This window comes from Gasterosteus aculeatus, chromosome 15 (genome assembly GCF_964276395.1).
Source record: "Gasterosteus aculeatus chromosome 15, fGasAcu3.hap1.1, whole genome shotgun sequence".
NCBI classification, from domain to species: domain Eukaryota; kingdom Metazoa; phylum Chordata; class Actinopteri; order Perciformes; family Gasterosteidae; genus Gasterosteus; species Gasterosteus aculeatus.
Genome location: NC_135703.1, coordinates 8,694,000 through 8,715,396, shown reverse-complemented (window position 1 = coordinate 8,715,396; position 21,397 = coordinate 8,694,000). Strand labels below are relative to the sequence as shown.

Sequence of the window (21,397 nt, the reverse complement as noted above, 5' to 3'; positions counted from 1 at the left end):
TTGTGGTTCTTTTCCTTTTTCTAGTCCACACCAGATTGTTTTTTAGATCCCCAAAGGTTTTAAATTTTAATGCAATCAAGCAAAGCTGTTGTTCAATCTGGCTTAATACGTTGTATTTTGGTGTTAACCAAACAGCTCCAATGTCATGGACATGACCCTGTTGGATGGAGTTTGCAGTGCGTCTTAACTTCCCCAGTGGGCACATTGGGGACTCAGCGAATGAATCCATGAATGATGCACGTGGGTGCGTTTCTTTCTACAAACTAGGAAAAATCATTACGCACAAGCTTGAACAAGAGGCTCAAAGTGTGACCAGCACGAATCAACAATGTGCATTAAATGTCATGTCGCCGCCCGGGTCACTAGGGACCAAAGTTCTGGATTTGAAGGCTGTTCAAAGCCGATGGGGAGGACTGTAGCGTCTTTGATGAAGGACAGAATGAAAACAGAGAGCAGGGGAGGAGGAGGAGGAGGAGGAGGAATCCTGCACGACACACACCAATGTTACAAAGAATTAAGTTTCAGTGTGTTTCCTGCCACTTAATTATCCCTGCCAAGATGGGCCTGCACTCATGGATGAAAAAGATACCCTTCTGTATACAACACTGCCTCTCCACATGGCAGTATGGTGGTTTCCCTCCCTCCCTCCCTCCCCCCTTCTATCTCATCTCACAAGATGACCCTCATTACTCTACACTCTGCTCCGTTGTTACCAGAAGTAGAAAGAGCTACTTTGTTTACGTTGAAAGAAGGTACCTTGAGAGGTAAAGCTGAGTGAACATTTAAAAATCTAGATCCTGTGGAAAGACATTTAGTCATAATGGTGTTTAGTATTACAATTATGCAATAACTTTTTTTTACTACCGTAGTACTTGACTGTCCATAAAATATATCCGATTGAAAATTGAATTGAAGAAGTAGGGAGAGAGAAGGGGCGCTACTAATTATGCATGGCGATTGTTGATGGCTTGATTGTCTGCGTCCAGCTGCACGGAGGAGAGGGGAGAGGGAAGGGAGGGCGGGGAGAGGCAGACTCACTGACGCCAGGCTCGGAATTCTCCCATCCATTGAAAGAGAGACCCGATTGTGTCCGGGGCCTTTCCGACAAGCACCTGATCCCTGCCCAGACACACTACTGCGTGTGTGTGCGTGTGTGAGAGAGAGAGGGAGAGAGAGAGAGAAAGTGGATGTGTGTGTGTGTGTGTGTGTGTGTGTGTGTGTGTGTGTGTGTGTGTGTGTGTGTGTGTGTGTGTGTGTGTGTGTGTGTGTGTGTGTGTGTGTGTGTGTGTGTGTGTGTGTGTGTGTGTGTGTGTTTCACACATATTTTACGCACCGAGAACTCTGGAATCTGCAGACAAACGCTGTCATGGGAGATAAAAAAATACTCTTTGGGCCTTTTTGATATCCTAGAAATAGCTCCTACTGTTCCTAGAAATAACTACAGAATCAGGGGTGGTGCTTTCATTGGAAAATGTTTGCGTCAACTCCACACAGGCTTTAATCCCCAAACAGGACATTTAGCCCAGTTTTCTAAATCAGCAACTAAGGGCAATTATTTTCCCACCAGACCTGGGAAATTTTGTGCAATATTTGACTTCTCCTTGACATATTTAAAAAAGATATTTAAGGTCAGTCTTGTTTGGACACTCTGCACCGCTCACACAATATATCTTTAGAATAGCGCCGGACTGGAAGTCCTGTCTCACGGCTCAATATTTTGGTCTGCTCTAAAGTGAGTGACTCGTCGTAGAGGGTCAACGGTTTTGGGGGGATTAGGGGGCTCACTGAAAGGAGGACGACAGTGACTCGAACATCTGTTAAACCCCTGCATAATGGGGAGGATATCTCCAGCCGTGCCCACTGGCTCACAAATGTGCCCAAAATAGAGATAAGAACGGATTGTGTGACGGCTCATTGTCTCAGACTGCGTTTAATCAACTTTTTTTGTTGCATGTAAGGTTGCTTGATTGGAACTTTGATGTAATTACAATAGCCTACCATTTAACCTAAAATTGATAGTTGGTAAGACGTCCCAGGTGGTTGTGAAATGTCTTCCAGGCCGACATCCTGAAAAGCATCCACTTTATCTAACTACTGTACAGGCAAAATGACATTACCTCAAAGTGTAAAGTTAGACATGGATTGGCCCCGTCTGTCATTACCATCTCATGCTGACTGCTTTCCTGTTAATTTTCATCACCAAATTCGTCCCCCGGCCATGTTGCATTATTCATCATTGCACAAAATTACGGGGTATTTTAAAAGGTTTTCCTTAAACTTTCTCCGAGCACAACTGCGGATGGGAGGGAGGGAGGGAGGGAAGCGTGGGTGCGTCAACGTGTGTCCGCGAGTGACAGACCCGGTCGTCCAATCGGATCCCTGAGCGCCTGTGCGCCTCCCCTCTCTGGTGCGGGACGTGGGAGGGCGGGCCGTCTGCCAAAGAGGGGAGTGCGCGTCGGGGTGAATGGATGACGTCGGGAGGCTGGCGCCAGCATGTCTGGGACTGGCGCGTTAGATCAACACAGCTGGGCCGGGATAGGACACACAGCTGGCTCAGGCCTGCATTCCTCTACAAAACAGGATTGTGAGAAAAGGGGGAAAATAAGACCCAAATAGGAGCAGAAAGGGACGTGCTTTGATGTAAACTAAAACGGAGCAACTTTGGAGCTGTTAAAATATCAGTTTCACGAAGCTGTTTTCCCTCAAAAGAACAGTTTAAGTGACTGCACGGATTAAATGCTCTTATTCTTTGCGGGTTGTGTTATTGTTATTATTGAAAATGGGCTGTAAGAGTACTATCAACTATCAAAAAATAAGTCAGTTCATAAATCCACATCTAATGACCATCAGCAAAATAACCTGATTTATTTACTTGTGTAGAAAATGACTTGTCCTCCCACTGACCTTTAACCAATTTTATTCTATTTTTTTCATATTTATTTTTGCCGTCCAGTGAGTCCTGAAACAAGCACATACATTGATTTAATACATATTGTACAATATCATAATAACCGTCTACATCGTTCTGTTCTCCACATTCTAATTGATTAAGTTTTCAGAGCCTTTGCAGTCAGTGTTTACAGCAATCAATACAAACAGTCATGCGTATCATAGTAACACAGATCATCATAACAAGGTATCTTTGTTTCAGACGGCTTGCATTCTTCCGGAGCTAATACTGATGTGAAAGTAAAAGTGAGATGGAAACTGTGGTCAAATCTAAAATGAAAACATACTTTTCTCCTTGCGATATCTTCTACAGGCTTGTTGTGAACTACATTATTCATCATTTTACTGACAGTTCTTGAAAACCTGTAACGTGCCCCACTTCGACAACTTCTTTCCGTCTATTTCAAACAAATAGCACCACCTGGAAGAGGCCACTAATTGATTGACAGTCCCCTTCAGGGGCATCGCAGCCCTAATTTCCTCATTCTTTCCAACCCTTCCACAAGGTGATATCAGCCAATGGGAATCGGATTGCTCTTGTCGCGGGCCAATCAGAGCACGATGCGAGAAAGGGGGCGGGCAGCGGGCGCGCAGTGTATAAAGACCTTAGCGTGCGTCGCTTTCGCAGCATTTACAGCGTTTCAGGACAGCGATAAAACAAGACTCAAGAGCAGGAACAAAACACGTCAGAAAACTAATCACCAAGCCGAGTCGTGTTGTTATTGTTTTGCTGTTTTTGCTATTTTTTTTTAATCGCCATGAAAGCCATCAGTCCCGTCCGCTCGGTGAGGAGCTGCTACAAGGCCGTGTGCTGCATTTCGGAGCAGAGTCTCGCCATCAACCGGAATAAACACTCGTGTCTGGAGGAGCCGCTGGGCGCCCTGTGCGACATGAACGACTGCTACTCCAAGCTGAAGGAGCTGGTGCCCAGCATCCCGCAGAACAAGTCGGTCAGCCAGGTGGAGATCCTGCAACACGTCATCGACTACATCTTCGACCTGCAGATCGCGCTGGAGGCGGAGGACGCGGCCACGCCGGAGATGGTTTTGTCAATAAAGGTGAGGCGGGGGCGCAGGTTGCAGCTTGGACGGATGCTTGTCCTCCCAACATCACATACCAGACACTGGCGGACACTGCCTATAGCAGGTCCGGGGTAGTTCTGGAGATCTCTGCAAAAAGATGGCGTTTTGATTTGAATAAATCCATCTGGGGTTTTGTAATGTGTAGTCCGCGTGCATGCACGGCGCTGGTATTGCGTTGTAGTCTGTCTTAAAAGATTACGTTTAAGTGGATAAGTTGTTGCAGACGTGTTACAACCTCGTTCACTGAGTTATGCTTATTTATACGCAATACGATTAAGAGGATTGTCTGCGTCTCTAACACTGCTTTTATTTTGCCCTCCGTTCAGGCTGCGGACCTTGCTCGCAATTTCTCCAAAGAAGAAGGGCGGTTGTGCCATTAGGAGGACCGCAGATCATGGTATGTATCTACTGTTTGATAACGATTCTTAACGTATCCTCCGGGAATCGCCGTGATCACGAGATACGCGGGTGCGCGCACGGAATATATTTGGGGACACTCGAATTCCAACGTTGTGGTGTTCTCATTTTCAAATTGAAATGATTTGGAAATGCAACGTTTAACATGAGCGAGAATAGTGCGCGCTTTGTTAAGACCAAGGTCTCCTTGCCCTGCGCATTAGGGTTGCCAATTAGACAGGCCAGTGAATGTGTAGCGGATTCATTGGTATCTGCCTGGGGTTAATGAAAGTTCCCTGCTAGGCGCCAGTCTGTCTGCTCTCCCTCTGCAGGGAGGGAGGGGAGGGTGAGAGGGAGAGATCTGACTTCACTTTTCTTCCTTTCTTTCCATGCAGGTGCAGGGAAACACATGTCTCCACTTCACTCCGGGCAAGAGGACAAGAGGGGCAGAAAGGGTGGGATAGGTATTTGGGAGAGCAGAGGAAGAATAAGGAGGAGGAGGAGGAGGGTCTAAAGAAGAAAAGACAGAAAAAGTGGACCCTTTCCTCGATGAGTGGGGATCAACAGTGGTGCGTGAGCACGAAAACAGAGACTCCTTCTTTGGCCCCCGGGACAGACAAATCAACACACCAAAGCGCAAGCCAGGATTGGAAATTGAAAGCAACAAGCTTTGTTATACCCTCCTCCCAAAAACCTGGAACCCCCCTATAGGTAGAAGTAGAACCATTGGTACATTGTTTTATTTTCATTTTTGCGTTGCATTCCAGACCTTCTTCGCGTGGGTTAAATTCTTCACCCAACCAGAACCCCCTCTTCAACACGTCTCGCATCATCTCACATATTAACCCCTGTGTAATTTCCCCCCATCCAATCTGACTTTCTAATGATCCGGAGACTGTTGCTACTTTTTACGAATGTGTGCATATCCGCTGTGGGTATGTATGGCGTGAGTCAATTTGGATGTTGTTGTTTTTTCTGAATGGGACTTTGGGTTTTATTAGGTATAATCAGAACTCTATACTAGAGTTAATTGTAAATGTTTGTAGGGATTGTGTTATTTCTACAGACAATGTGCTGTGAGTTTCATAAACTCTTAATTATAAAGTTTGCTATGTATGTAATGAAATAAAAAAAGGATGTGAAACAAATTGGCCTCTGTGGTATACATAACACCTGAGTGTGAAAAGTAGATGCCGTTTTTCAGAAAACAAAGGGAATGCTGATGTGACTTTTTGTGTCTGTGGATGACAATGAAATGCTGATACAACAGGATGTCTTCAGATGAATCTTGAGGTTCAGTGGTTGCAAATGAAACAAGGGGAGTTTCCTTGAAGTGCGTCTAATTTTCCAAAGACTCAGTTAGAGCAGTTGAACTCTCTTCACGGTGTAAGCGGGGAGGATGTTATGTGATCGGAACCATCATTCATGAATCTCGAAAGCAATGAATGTTCATGGCGCCTGATCAACGTGTTGCCTTGACCATGGAGCTGAAGAGGATCATCTTTACAAATGAAACTACTGTAAGACCTTATTAAATGACTGATGTGACAGCTTCACCTATGGAATATCAATTAGGTGGAAAAATTACAACTCTCTTATTACAATTACTGTAGCTGGTCTCAAAGGTTACCTAACTACTCCACCTTGTGGACTCATCTGTAATTTCAGACATTAGATGTTGACATATAATACTATTGCCTAACCTAGATCATTAGCAACAATTAAAAATCAGATTATCTTTCCTACCAAAGAGACTTGCAGGAAAGCACTAGATTCCACTTTAGAGCCAAAGCGTTGCATAAATTGACCCAGTCCAAACCTTCACCATGCAAATAATACGGTTGCACCACCATCTAGTGTTAAAAACGTGCTATTGGTTCAACATTTCCAAGCTAAACACAGAACACACTTCATATATTGTGGAGAGTTTTAGGATATCAACTACAGTGCAATTTGAAACAAATACTACTTCCATTACACTGTTTTTAAAATTGATTTATTGTTGGGCGGCACGGTGGCGTGGTGGTCAGCACTGTCGCCTCACAGCAAGAAGGTCCTGGGTTCAACTCCGCCCTTTCTGTGTGGAGTCTGCATGTTCTCCCTGTGTCTCCAGCTTCCTCCCACAGTCCAAAGACATGCTCTGGGGATCAGGTTAATTGGGGACTTTAAATTGCCCGTAGGTGTGTGAGTGTGAATGGTTGTATGTCTCTGTGTAGCCCTGCGATTGGCTGGTGACCAATCCAGGATGTACCCTGTCTATTGCCCAAAGTTGGTTGGATGGACTCCAGCCCCCCTGCGAGCCTGTGTGCAGGATAAACGGTTTGACAATGGATGGATGGAATCTTGCCACTTTACTCACACCTGTGTTTGCCCTCACAAGTATTTGCCAAACTTCCCTAACTATCACCTATAGTGTATTTGTATACAAACTACTACACTATTGGCTTCTGCACTATATCTGTTGGCTAATTGCTGCTCATATTCACATATTAAAGCTTATTCATTTCACTGTTAAACTGTATACATCTAGTATATTCTTATAGACCTCTTGCTGATTATTGTTATTAATTGTTTGATTTTGAACTACATTGCATTGTATCAGTACTTATACTTGCACAATTGCAACAAAGTTGAATATGAATTTGAGGCGTGAAGTTCAGCTGAATTATGCTGTAAGGCATTAACTTCAAATGCAAACCACATGTATGCAATACGTATATCCAATATACCAGGCACACCTTTATTCATTCATCAAATTCAAAGAACGGGCTTCAGTGCTGAAAACCAGATCCCCGTTAACACCACCAGGTGGAGGTGTTGGATTAGGATGCAGCAACAACTGGCCTCTGATGTCCCAGGAATTTAAGCACTTGGAACACAAGATAAACTTGATGCTTTGGAGGTCAAAGTGAACTTCTGCAGGTCAAGGGCTCCTTTGACATGTAAATGAAACCCTTTGACCTTGTTACAAACCCAGATTGTTTTGATATGAGCGAGATATTACTGAGCAGAAAGTGACTCAGGAGTCAAGGTGTGTGTTTGTTTCCTGTTTTATTTGAAAGTTTCCTGCCTCAGCTTCCCTTCCTGCCCTGTTGTATCACCCCCTGTGATGGTCTGCCGTGTCCCTGCTTGTTTCCACCTGTGTCCAACCTTCCCAGCGTATTTAAGCAGTCACCCTGTTTGTGAGTCCCGGATCCCTGTCGGCGTTTGATTAAAGCACTTTCGTTTGGAAATCCCCGACGTGACATTAGGCCTAACTGCGATCCGTGTAACTCATCAGCCACTTGAACCGCAAACAACCGACTCGGTGCAGCAGTGTCACGTTGCAGCATCGGTCAAACTAAAGCTCATCATTGTTATTTACGTTGTTGCAACATCGCTTTGTTTGTCAGGCCCCAGTGTGACGTTCTTCACACCAACCTCACAATGACTTTGAACATACACAACGCATTTTATTTCCTCCATTTACACTTTAAAGTAAACAAACTTGTAGAGGTTTAGAAAATTGTTTCATGACAATTAATTGTACAGAAATGCTAATGGTGTGGTTTTGTTAATTTTGATTCACGCAAACGCTGTTGTGTTGTCAGTCAATTCCTTTTTACCCCAATTTAACATTGAGCTTTGCAGTAACATTAGCACATGCTCTCTTAAGACAGGGGAGGGGAAGTTTCCTCATTCTTTCATTGATATTTTGCAACTCGGGGAACATTGTCTTACAAAAAGGGATCATAAAATGTAACAACTATGACTGCACGGCATCTCTAATGCATTGTACAAATTCTCGTAGTTTGAAATGCGAGAGGAAGTTATTGAGTATATTGAATGGCGATTCTGTCAGTATTTCTAGTATCTGTATCATTTGTTTACCATGTAAGTCATTGGGTTCAATATTGACCAAATAAAGTACAACTAATATGTCTTGCTCTCAGAAAAGTGTTAGATTTGACTAATTTCAAATGATGATGAAATGTGGTCCAAAACGACAGACGACAATAGAGTAGGCTTTGGATGGGAGTCTGCTCTGCTGGGCCAATGGGGTCATGTCACATGGCTTTGGTCTGGTTGCTGCTGGTGGGGGAGGGGTTGTTTTCTTTCAATATCTCCTCTGAGCCAATAAGCAAGAGTGGTACTAAATGAATCCAATTATAATCTACAAACCATCCCCAGCAACACCTTGCAACAGGCCACTATACTTTCATCAAGTGGACATCTTGGTTTCCATGGGAATTGAAAGGCCTTCTTTCTTATTTTATAAATGGCCCATTAAATTATTTTCATACGTAGTAACATCCTATTTATCATATTGTTGTATGTATGTATATTTCCCTGTATTTCAGAGTAAACAGAGTGTCTCCAAAACGAGAGTAAGACAATTCCCCACTATTTGAAAAACATATGCACAGTATCTAATCCCCCCGTCTTCAGCCTCACGCAAAACCTCAAGTTTATGTATATATAGTAAAATACATTAAGTATCACTGTGCACTTTTACTTTTACATTCGATTTCATTTGTAAATTATACCCCTGTAATTTTAGAAATTGAATTAAAGCGTAATATGATCTAAGTTACGAGTAACTTATGAGTCAATGTGTATCGCGGCCTGTGAGAAGCACAAGTTCTGTAACATCACAGTAACAACCCTCTTATTGTATACGACACCTTCTGGTTATGTAGACTGGACTCATTCAATTCAAATATTAAGTGGTCATTGTCTCTAAACTCCAGCCTGATACACAAACGAACAGTATGTCCCCCAAATGACGCTACTGTCTCTTTAAGAAGTCACCCGTCACATCCGCGTACAACTGGTTTATGCAAATACGACAAGCCGAACGTGCCGCGAGCCAATCAGATGCCCTTTCCAACCGCGGGAGATCTGAATTTCGCGGGACGAAGTTTGGCGCTAAAAATCGCTCTTCTTCCTCGGCTCCTGTCCTATTCTGATGCGAAGCGGAACTGCGCGGTGGACGGAACAGCGTAACGCACCGGGTCGGATTCTGCAGCGGAGGACGTCGTCATAAACTGTAATCTAATCCAATCTCACCGAGGAAAACCTGCTCTCAGTAGAAGCCTTCTGCTACTGGGCTTTAAAATACTGGATCTTTTATTGATTTAACAGGCAAGCTTTATTTTGTAAGCTGTGGGGCAGGTCTTCCTCTGCACTTTGTTATCGGACAAAGGATAACAACACCGACGGGTCGGCGGCTTCCCGTGCATTTTTTTTTTAGCATTTTACTAGATGGATTTCATCTGTTTGAGTTGCTCTTGACTTTTTTTGGGGGTAGGGGGGGTGGCAGGGTTAGAGACACACATTCACGCCGAGCCTCCAGCAGCACCGGCTCTCCGCATCAAAGGGGCCCGATCGCAGCGCAGCATTGATCGGTGTGCGCGGAGCCGCCAGACCTGACCGATCCGGTTAAATTGAGTTCACTCGGGAAAATGATGCGGATGCCGAAAGGCGTCTCTCCGGCTCCGGGTCGGCCAGTAGCACCAGCAGCAGCACCAGCAGCAGCAGTGGGGCTGATGTCTTTCCCTCAGCAGAAGATAAAGGTCGTGTCCACCGCAGGAGGGAAGCACGAGTTCTTCAGCACCGGACTGTCCAGCCCGCCGATGAGCACCGTGCCGCCGGGCTACTTCACCCAGATCTGCAACACCGCCGCGGCCGAACAAAGAGCTAACAGCCTGTATTCAACCCCCCACGGACCAGAGGCTAAACCCATCAGATCATCCTGCGGCCGACTGCCGGTAAATAATCTAACGCGCACTGCGAAATAAAAACACAACAATTGCACCTTTGGTGACAACAAACACAAAGCGCGTCCACTGGAGTGAATTATGTGGGCGGACTAAATTCTTGGATTTGGGTTGGCACGCAGCGTTCTAGGGGCCCATTCAAATATGTTTTGACGTGATAAGCCACAGAGGAGCCACTGTGACTGTCTGCTGTGTGTGTGTGTGTGTGTGTGTGTGTGTGTGTGTGTGTGTGTGTGTGCGCGATGAATGGCGTGGGTCCCTTTGCCTGCCACGTTAAAGTGTGACATCTTTTCCCGCAGGCCAGCTGTACCACAGGCTGTGAGTGCGTGTATAAATGTGTGTTTGGCGAGGAGACGGGGGTGTCCTTCACGGTGTTAAGGGGGCCCCATGCTTGTGAAAAGAAAGGATGAGCGGCCTCCACAGTGGGAGATAGAAGGGCCGGCGTTTACACCATCGGTGACCTCGCTGTGGGCAGACAATGACGCAAACACGGCATCTGCCTGCTCTTTTTTCTTCTACTCAAAAAGCCGCTCTGCTGAGTGACACTTGCAGTTGGACAACTTTTTTTTGTTGTAATTTTACCCTTATATCAGCTGCTCAAACTGCACCTGTCATTACACCTGTGTAACCCGTTCAGGTTGAGGTCAGAGGTCAAAACCGCACGAATGCAGGGTTTTCCTGCTGGTGTGTCTGCTCAGGTAAAATGAGCTCTTCCAAACAGCAAACCGGATTCGTCCCTTTGATTGTATGACATGTAACTGGCACGCCTCCTGTTCCCGAAGGGTTGATTGAACAGCTTCATGATGATCTGTTAGGGCTTCACACCTGCCGGGGCTTGTTATAAAGGGCCTCTCCTCTGCAGACGGCCCGGGCGTGCGGACTTTTCGGGTCAGTGATTTGCGCTGAGGCTAAAGGGCGCTAAGAGGCGAGCGTGTGTGCAGGCCGGGGTCTCCAAATCTCATGTTAACCGGTTGCCCTTGGAGACTGTATTCACTCATTGGCCCTTCAAGAGGATTAGGTGGACATAAGTAAGGTGAGAAATAGGCTTATCATATGCAGCGGTGAACTTAATCACAGTTAAAGGGTGTATTTGGGGGGACGGGGGGGGGATTGTACATGCCGCATGTTGGGATTCTCCATTTCGCTTGCTTCTGATGGTATAGTTTGCCTCTAATCGCCCCGCGCTGCTACAGAGTGTGTGTTGGACGTGCGTTGACGCTGATGTTTATTACACATACGATGCAAAGTAGTAAAACATTTCGTCGTATCGCTACGGTGACCATGAAAACCTCTTTTTTTAATCTTATCTAATCATTAGAAGATAGAGCGAGAGAGGCGACCACTCCTATTCACAGAAACAGAGACATTTCATATTTAGCACAGCACTCACATTTCAGCCACAGAGCATCACTGCACCTACAAATACACTTTGTGGTTTCGCAATTGCTGTTGTTCACTTATCACTTCACATTAGCAGCAATTATAAGACAATAGGTGCAAAGATGCTGAGAGGGGAAAAGCTTCATTTCATGTTCAGTGAAGGGTATTATGTTTACAGGAAGTGTTGCTTCTTCATTTATATCTCACTTCCTTCATTTTAAATAGAAAAACAACGGCCTTTTTAGCTTCGCTCAGCAGGACGACCAACAAAAATAAAGCGTTAATGTTTAGCTTCATTAAGCTAACTTGAGCTGTATGTTAACTTATTAATCATACTGTGGTAAAAGGCAGTGATTGTCACGCGGCTTTTAAACAGGGTGGGTCTCTTTCTCCTTTCGGGTTGATGGTGATTCACAGCTTTTTTATCAAATATCATCCTCAAAACAAACAAATCAATCCATTTTGTCGGTTTCAAATGCAACAGAAACACATTATGCTACAACCAAATGTCAGTCTGACAGATGTATGAGCATAACGTCCCACAGAAACAATGTCCCACTTATTCCCTGCTTATGTCATATGTGATGTCACACGTTCTCATTGGCTGCCAAGCCAACCCGCGTGCACTCACCCCCAAAATCCCTTTTCTACTGCGCCTCATTCACCTTGTTTTACCCTGGCCTCAGGCTTTTGACCCCTTTGACCCCGGACCAAGTTGGCCTTCATTTTGACCTCTTTAACATCGCCGTGGACCATCAGCAGCGTAGGCAGCGCTGTGCGTTCTGCTCTCTTTTCCCTCTGAGGGCGTTGCAGGGAGGGATTTGGGTACAGACGAGTAGATCTTTGTTGGCACACTGTAACTCGCCCACAACTGGGTTGGGCTCTGAGTCCCATGCAGCCTGTCAGACCAGGTCTGTCGGTTTGACGAGAGGCCCAACTGCACAAGTCCTTCACGTGATGCCACTGCGTGATCCCCCCCCCTGCAGCAGCCGCAGGAATCAGTCGTAGAACGTAAAGCAAACGAGTGTGGATAATATTGATGCTTCTAAGGTCCAGTTTTAGTGTTCGGGGGAGATTTTTCTCAGGCAACGTGCTTGAACGCCGGCCTATAAATCCACCAACAGCTGGCCGCTCTACCACCTGAAATGTTGTTTGCGTAACATGGTTGACTCACCAGAGAAATAAAAAGGGCGGTGAAACTGTTGGTGGCAACATGGCTTACAACATGTCGCCACGCCTACGACTTAAAATTGAAAGGCCTGCAACGTCCCCAACCCCCCCCTCCCCCCCCCCCCCCCCCACAAAAGCACATCTAGGTCTCAGTAGTGCACTTTCTGTTAATTAAAGTCAAGGCCTCTGTTTTCATACGCCACCTCCACCGGGACCGACGATAAAACCAGACCGGCCTTTTCTCTGCGCTTGACGACATCCGAGTCCTCCCTGTGAACCATGGTGGTTGGCAGCTCCCGTCAGGACTCTGAGCCAACGAAAACGCCGCCGTTAATCCCACAAATTACTGCTAACAGTTGCCGGAGAGGGGGGGGGTCCCGAGGAGCTCGTCGCCGCCCCCGACCTTGTGTGTTCCCACTAAAGTCAGCGTAGCGCTGCGAGGATTAAAAGCAGCGAGCGCGCGCACACTCTCGCTGCGAGGCTCCAGATGTCGCTGGGCGACAGGTGGACGCGTCGGGGCAGAAGCGCCGGGACAATAGCGGCCTTCACCGGCCTCGCACAGGCCGCATCCACGCGCGGGTCAGTCCATTCGGCACTTAAAAAAAAAAAAATTCTGTCTCTGAAAAAAGCACCGCGCTGCGGTTCAGCGGTATTCCCGAGGACAGCCGGGGGAAGTGTGAGAGTGCTGAGACGACACGGGCGCCTGGGAGGATATGAGAGTGGAAGACTGAGGTGAGGTCCTCATGCAGGCCAGATGCAGCCAAATACCCAGCAGCCTCAGCGGCGCCTTATGCTAACATCAGTGAACACAAACTCTCTCTCTCTCTCTCTCTCTCTCTCTCTATCGTCTATGGTGTTTGAGTTAACGATGAACCGGAAGGAAATCCGCGCCTCAGGGTGTCGCCACCTTGTGCAACTTGTCCTTTTTCAGACAGTTGGTCCTTTGTCAATCCCGTGAGGAACACGGGGTCCATGTGACTTTCACTTTTTGCTACACGGGACCGATGTAGGTCACTGGGAAAGTGGTGGAAGAGATTATATTCTAGTTTATATTGTGGTCCAAAGGTGTGTGTGCGCTTTAAGTCATATCCTATGATGCATTGCAGTGATAGTCAAGTAATCGTGTGTGTGTGTGTTTTAGTGTTTGTGTAGAGAGCCTGGGTGTGGATTTGTGGGAGAAAGGGAACGCAGGGAGGTTGGAGAGGGGGAGGAGAGGTCATTGAGTGATTTAAGGGATTTCATTGCATTTCACAGGCAGTTGAGTCGGAGAGACGATCAACACACCCAAGCACATACGCACGCACACGCGCGCGCACACACACACACACATACACATGAGATTGGCCCCTCTTGTGCTCCGGGAAGTGTTACAGGGGTGCTTTGTTCCTGCCCTGGAGGGCTGTTGGAACAGTTCCTACACCTTTCAACTCCCCCTATTTATCAGCCTGCAGCATTGATGTCATTGTTTCACGGATTGGCCGGACGTGCCTCATACACTTCATTCTCATGATTTAACTCCGCAGCTTGTCAAGTAAAAGAAGTAAAAGCTTGTTTCAAGCTGACCACGAAGTGAATGCTTTTATCGATTCATGACTAATGAACATCAACTCCTTCCTCTCCAGGCTAAAAGGAAGCTGGATCTGGAGGACCCGCTCTACCTGCCAGAGTTCCGCACGCCAAAAGGCAAATGCAGCATCGCCGCCAGGATACCAAGTCCAAGGAGTGAGTACAACAACTACCAATCCAAGGATAGACGGACTGGAGAGAGGTGGTTTGATAGCAGTGGCATCTGTGGTGGATACATCTTTGCACTGCTTCTGTTCAAGTAACATCCAGTTTGCAGTGCAAATGGCGAGAGGCCATTCAAAGAGAGGCGAGAAGCAGAAACATGGACATAACAGCCTGCATAGAGTTGTAACATTAATATAATAGTTGGGGCACTATAACGGTATTGTCTTGGCTATTTTGATATTGCTTAAGGGTTTTTCTTTTGCTGGTTTTAAGGACTGCATTACAGCAGAGGGAGTCATTAAATGAGATTTTATGTATTTGCTACACTGTTTTTCAGTCACAATAACGAATAGCTAATTTAAACACAAAGAAAAGCTTTATTAAGAGATTGTAAGTGCAAAGAGGGACGTCTGAGGAACCGATCGAGTCCAAATGAGTGAGTTTCTTAGAGGGAGTCGTGGCGCTTGAATTGTTAAACCAAAAACACATTTAAATCTCTCTTGTTTTTGGATTCAAGTTCTACCCACAAATGGTAAACATGTGGAAGACCGAGCCAGATTCGTGCACAGAGCAGACGGTAGCATCCGTGCTTCTGTGATGTGGTGTGAGCATCGTTTACGATCAACGACTAGCATCGTAAACACGCAGCGCAACGCAAGCCACATTCACACATTCACACACTTGTCTGATTAAATGTTTGCACCTTGAACATGTTTAGCCACGTACACCTTTTTACTGGAAGGAGGCCAACATTTGGGAGAGATTTAAAACATATAATATCTCTCCGCTCCAACGTCTTGTGTTAATAAATCTAACGAGGTTCAGTTTAAATATTCTTTGTTTCGTCTTCCTTTTCATGGTTGCTCACATTTCTTCTTCTGAAATTGCCACATATATTTGTCGATGGTTGCTGTTTTTGTTTCTTAATGTCCCCCTCGTGTCCCTGTGTCTCTATCTTTGCCCTCAGCTCCGAAGTCTCCAGGGGAGAGGACGCGCTACGACACGTCCTTGGGCCTGCTGACCAAGAAGTTTGTGGGTCTGATCGCAGAGTCTCCCGACGGAGTTCTTGACCTGAACTGGGCCACCGAGGTCCTGGAGGTCCAGAAGAGGCGCATCTATGACATCACCAACGTCCTGGAGGGAGTGCAGCTCATCCGAAAGAAGTCTAAGAACAACATACAGTGGCTGTGAGTACCAGCGCAGAAGACCACCCTTATTAAAAAGTCCCCCAAACCAAAGGTTGCCCAAACATTTGATGATTGGCGGGATTTCCAGACTCCAAAAGGATGGTAAGCCACATGTTTGTGGTCATAGACCACATGACAGCCTCGGTTCAGTCCTTTATACACGTCTCCTAACACAGTCGGGCACAGTTAATCGGCTCGTGTCAAACAGCCCGTACGAGGCTCAGATTTGTATTTACAGTTGATCAACACCAAATTAAAATACGATCAAAAACAGTTGTTTTTTGTGGTGCAACTCTCCAACTGGCTTTAATCCTGTTTCCACGTGGCTCTCCTGCCCCCTAGTGGCTGGTAGAGGACCTTACAACATCCCTACACAACATCAAACAACCTCTGAACCACGCCGACCGATAATACATTTTTTACTTCAATCACGTCCTCACACATTTTGATTATTTCCGTGTTCGCGTGTGTCCTTGCAGGGTTGGAGACGTATTTGAGGGCGGCGCGTCTGGCGGAGAGAAGGCTTGTGCCCTGAGGAAAGAACTCGGAGAACTGGAGAGAGTAGAAAGATCTCTGGATGATTTAGTCCAGTCCAGCACCGCGCAGCTCAAACAGCTCACTGAATATGAAGATAATAAGAAATATCCTTTACATCAGGCTGTGTGTGTGTGTGTGTGTGTGTGTGTGTGTGAAAGATCAGCATCATTCTATATTTTGTCTACTGGGCCTGGTTACACGTGCCAATAGACTTTCAGATTTCTGCAGCCGTTATCGGCCTTGACCACAGGCTGCACGTTGGGATATGTCACCTATCAGGACATTCGCTCCATCGGAACTCTCCGAGACCAGACGGTCATCGCCGTCAAGGCCCCTGCTGACACAAAACTGGAAGTGCCGGACACAGCAGGGGTGAGAACGCAGATTTTTTTAAAAACCAACAAAACTCTCCCACGGATGAAGAAATGCAATGAAACTATAACTATATGTTTGTATCATCTTATCTTACAGCAGGGGTCGTTACAAATCTATTTAAAAAGTAAGAATGGCCCCATTGAAGTGTACCTGTGTCCAGAGGAGGGTCTTGAAGATGCCAGCCCAGGAAAAAGTGGTGCGACCCCCATAAAGGAGTTCTCTAAACCCCTCGATCCCCCAACTGCAACCGCCATGGCGCCGCCGAGCTACAGCGCCAAAGAGGAGCCCGCGGAACGTAAGCTGGGTTTTATGACGTCTCACTGGGAGTCACTTTATTTAAGTTGTGTGTGTGTGTGTGTGTGTGTGTGTGTGTGTGTGAGATTCTGCCACTCTGCTCCATCTATGACACACGCAAGTGCGGTTTTAAGTGTCAACTCAGTAAATATTGGATATTATGTATTTATTGAAAAGAAAGAATACTAAACGTACTGTACTATAATGATGATTGTACCAAAGAAAATGAAGATAAACTTTATTCATAATTTACTAACTATGAATAAAAATGAACGATCAGAGGGGATACGATTGAATTGATACGATTGAAAAACAGATGCATGAAAAGTATGTTTTTTATAGTTACAACTTTTAACGTTCAAGACAAATATTAACATTCTTAATGTCCACAGCGGCTGCAGCCACCTCCTCGTCCTCCGCTTCGGCTCTGCTGGACGTGGAGCGCCTGCTGGGTCTGCCCCCCAGCCTGCTCCAGCTCACAGACGACCAACTGCCGTGCACCTCCTTCGCACCGGACCCCAACGCCCCCTTTGTCAGCTTCTCTCCCCCGTTGGACCACGACGACTACCTGTGGAGCCTGGAGGACAGCGAGGGAGTGTCCGATTTCTTCGACACGTACGACCTCGGAGAACTGTTGAAGAGCTGAGGTGGAGGTGGAGGTGGAGGAGGCAGCAGGGAATGTGGGGAGATTCAGGGTGGCGGGGTATTTGATTAAATGCCTTCTTGATGTAGAGAATATTACACTATAAAGCCATAACTCTTCTTTTTTTTTTTTACCATGCCTGTTTTAATGTCAATGATTCCAAAGGAAGCGCTTTCCCCTTTGTTCATTTTAACCAAGTAAAAATCATTTGCGCATAAGAATGACGGTACTGGAAGATCGGCTGAGATTGACACATATGTGTCTTCTCCACCCTTTTAGGACGTGCTGTTAGACACTTATTTGGACCATTCACTTTTTCAGATTGGGCTACAAAGACAGCCGTTATATAATCCGTTGCCTTCCCTCTTCAGGCGGTCTTCACCGTGTGTCAACTCAGGAATCATTTTCTCCCGTGTTTCTAAAGTCAGAGATGTTTTGTGGCCGCTAGCTGAAGCCATAAAGAACCACACACAGGATGTTTTTGATGGGGATGTATCTTCAACACTGACCAAGATGTGAAGCTGTGAATAACGCTGGTCTGTGTGTGGGTGCATCCAAGCGCCTACAGCTTTCTGTGCAGTACGGCGACAAACCGGATCATGAGCTGCCGTTTCTTTGGCTCGCGTTGCTCGTATGCGACCAGGTCGGCTCTTCGCGTTGGGCCTCGTACCTGTTTGGTGCCGCGTTGTTGTGTTGCCCAAACGTGAAAGGCAGCTTCTGACCCCCCAAAAAAGTGGACCCGGATCCAGAGTTAATAACTTGTGAAAAAGTGCTCTTGCTCTTGACTGAGCAAGAGAATCACAGTCACTCTTGTTGGTTTGGCAGCTTTATTTTAAATCCAAGTGCTCCTCTATTTATGAGACTGATTTTGATAAGATTCCGTGGTGTGAAACTACTATTGTATTTCTGAGGAAATAACCAAATCAAATGATATGCAGCATCTGTGTTGCTGTTGTGGCGGGAGGTGCTTCAATTGGTTTAATTAAGGTTTACTTAGATTAGAGGTTTGCGTTTACTGTTCCGAAATGAATGATGTCTAATGATCCAGCAGCAACAAGAAGGTATTTGTATCTTCAGCCCGTGAACGCTTACTGACTTAAAATGTCAAGGACATGGAACCGAGGAAACAGTAGTTGCAACTTCTATCTGTTAAAAGTTTTTTTTGTTGTTGTTGTTCAAAGAGTTCTAGATATTTGGAAATGTAACTTTCATGCTGATGTATTTTTGGCTTTCCCTCTACACTGCAGAGATAAGCTAACTGTCCTGTCCTAAGAAAACTTGAAAATGTGTGCTTGTGTGGATTTGGCAGCTTGGGAAATGGGTGTCATGGTGTGTTTGTGTGTGTGTGAGTTTTTACAATGTAGAGAATTAGAGAAGGTTAATTGAGAATTTGTAGGGTTTTTATCCAATGAACGTTGATTTTTTTTGTTGGTATTTGTACATAATTTGTTTTGTATTTATACCTATTTTTCTGAGTTTGTTTGTAAGGTTGATACTGTTTTTTTTTACAGAAGCCTAAACTTTTCTTGAATGACATGTGGCACTTAATATTTTGTAATATTGTGTGGTCTGTTTGAAATGATTGAATAAATATTGAAGCCATGGTTTACACTTGGAGCTGTGTGCCATTTTCATTTTTTTTCCTCGCTTGTCATGTCAGGAACGTTTTTTTTGCCACGAAAAATACATTTGAAATACATCACTCAGCACTTCATTCATCTTCAAACGTTGTTGCGATCCAGCGTGGACCCAATAAGAGGTGTCAGTCCCAAAGGAGAGATAACCAGTAATCTGAACACATTCAGACAGGTAGACCAAAAAACATCCTTCTTTGTTCGTTGGTTGCTTAGCAAACAAGCTCACGAAAGGAGGAGGGCACCTTGGAGGTCAAAGTTCAGTGGGTCACTGGGACGGAATAGTGCCAATGGGTTCTGGGGGTAAAGACATTGTCAATGAAAGGCATCACAAATGTCCCACCGGTTTTTTGGCTGATATTTCACACAAAATGAAAGGGAGGACATCGTCTTTGCTGTCTGCTTTTTGGGAACGACTAAACCCGTATTACCAAACGCTGTGAGAAACTGTGCACGGCGTAATAGGATAATTCTTTCCTGAAGAAATTTTATGTGAAACACCTAAAGCGTTCAGCGAAATATAGTAAAACACAGGCTTCCAACACTCCGAAGCCCAACAAGCCTTTTTCTTTCTAACCCTCACAAAGAAAGTCTGTCTCCTCGTGCACCAGGATGCTGAGAACTCGCTTCTGAACCAACATCAGGCCTCTATTGCCGCTCTGGGTCTATTAACAGATGTTGCGCACAACAGCTCACGCTTTCAGGAGCGGCTGTGACCTGAGAGGTGCACAAACGCTGCCTTTCACTGGGTGGTTTGCATCCCATCAAAAACAGCAAACACCTTGACACCAGCTGCTGTGCTCTTAAACCGGCCAAAACAAAACACGCTCTCTTTTGTGTTTCGCAAGCGGCAGCTTGTCACTGAGCAGCGACGACCTGCGGCCACACCGCTGCATGTCAGTGTTTAGAGCCACGAGCTGCAGAAGGGTCCCATAATGGTAGTATTATTGTGGTTAAGGGCGGGGGGGAACTAAGTGACCATGGTTGGTATTTAGTGCTACTGGGACGCACTGACAGGCGGCTGATTGTGTTCACTCAAACCTTTTAAAATCCTGTGAGGTGTCAAATCAGGAGTTTATTCATTTAGTCATGAATTTAAAAGATATCAACGGATAAAAGCTACTAGTTTCCAATGGGTCGGAGTAACAGTTTAGTGAAAAGGGAGTTGTTCTCAGTAGTTTATTCATCGGGAACGAGACAGTCAGATGATTCGAGCGTGTCATTGTGTTTAGAATCATGGATCACAAACACGTTTGACTACCTGTGTTACGGGTCTGGAAACGTTTTTTGTTGCCATGCCGACGGTGATGAGGGGGGTTGTCCGTCTGAGGGTGCGGTCGCCGCGCGGGGACGGCGCGTCGGCAGCTGCCACGCCACAGAGGACACTGAGCGGAGAGACAAATAATGCTCAGTTGACTCTCAAAGCGGAAGCTGTGACAAAGTGTCACAGGTCTCTCTGCGGCAGCAGAGGCCTCCCACACTGGTTCTCCATAAGAGTGCAGCTGGGCAGCTTCTTGAAGGTGCATGTTGACAGAAGAGCCCTGCTTGACACACTTTGTATGCCCGGTCCAGTGGTGAACTGTGTTAAACAATGAATCAAACCCCTCTGTTTGCCAAAACTCCCATTTTCAGTCATCTGCGTTGACCGTAAAGGAGGCGGGGGGGGGGGGGGGGTATTTTACGGTAAGCCTGGGCCTCCTGGCTTGACACGGGTAGTAAATTGATAACAGGACTAGTGGAGCTGAATCAACAGCGTAGAGGGAGATTTTTTCAGAAGGAGGGAAAATGGAGGGGGGGTTGTTCAGAGGCTGCAACTCCATTGGCCTGCTGGGAAGCCGTGAGGAAATCCTGGCAAACTGCAGCCTTTACTGGAAGATGAGGCTACGACTCGTGTGCTGCAGCACGCGTGCGTCAGAGAGAGGAGCCGTATTCGGTGTCCCTCGCTTTCTCACAGCCAAATGGAGGAACGCCGGGAAGGAAAAGAAGAAGGTTAGCACTCTGTGGGGATATAAGTAAGGAGTGAAATCACCGTTAACAGTGGCAGGGGGAGTGTGTGTGTGTGTGTGTGTTGATATGGGAAATGACAATGATTGGGTATGTGGTGTTTAGGAAGGAAATGGAGGAGACAAGGAGGGAAAAGTGACTCCAGTAGCACACTCGCAAGACAATGAAGTTAATATCTGCCTCCTTTCCTCTTTCATTCCTGTGCTCTGTGTTGTGCATCTCCCCCCCACCTCCACCTCCCTCACTCCCTCCACCT

The 21,397-nt window shown here is 46.0% G+C and overlaps 2 protein-coding genes across 3 annotated transcripts; both read left to right on the top strand.

Annotated features, from left to right (window-relative positions):
- The first annotated feature begins 1,355 nt into the window (after positions 1–1,355).
- Positions 1,356–5,575, top strand: id3 (inhibitor of DNA binding 3). The gene is made up of 3 exons (XM_040199949.2): positions 1,356–4,007; positions 4,358–4,428; positions 4,823–5,575. The coding sequence occupies exons 1-2, from the start codon at positions 3,708–3,710 to the stop codon at positions 4,409–4,411; spliced, it is 354 nt and encodes a 117-aa protein (XP_040055883.1). The 5' UTR covers positions 1,356–3,707; the 3' UTR covers positions 4,412–4,428; positions 4,823–5,575.
- A 3,762-nt stretch (positions 5,576–9,337) lies between these two features.
- Positions 9,338–19,120, top strand: e2f2 (E2F transcription factor 2). Of its 2 annotated transcripts, none has more exons than XM_040200087.2 (7): positions 9,338–10,177; positions 14,359–14,458; positions 15,435–15,654; positions 16,134–16,295; positions 16,449–16,563; positions 16,666–16,861; positions 17,253–19,120. In XM_040200087.2, exons 1-7 carry the CDS (start codon positions 9,872–9,874, stop codon positions 17,504–17,506), a joined length of 1,353 nt encoding a protein of 450 aa, XP_040056021.2. In that variant the 5' UTR covers positions 9,338–9,871; the 3' UTR covers positions 17,507–19,120. The 2 variants fall into 2 exon arrangements, with proteins under 2 accessions (XP_040056021.2, XP_040056020.2); XM_040200086.2 differs by having other exon boundaries at positions 9,345–10,177; positions 16,663–16,861.
- Positions 19,121–21,397: the final 2,277 nt, after the last annotated feature.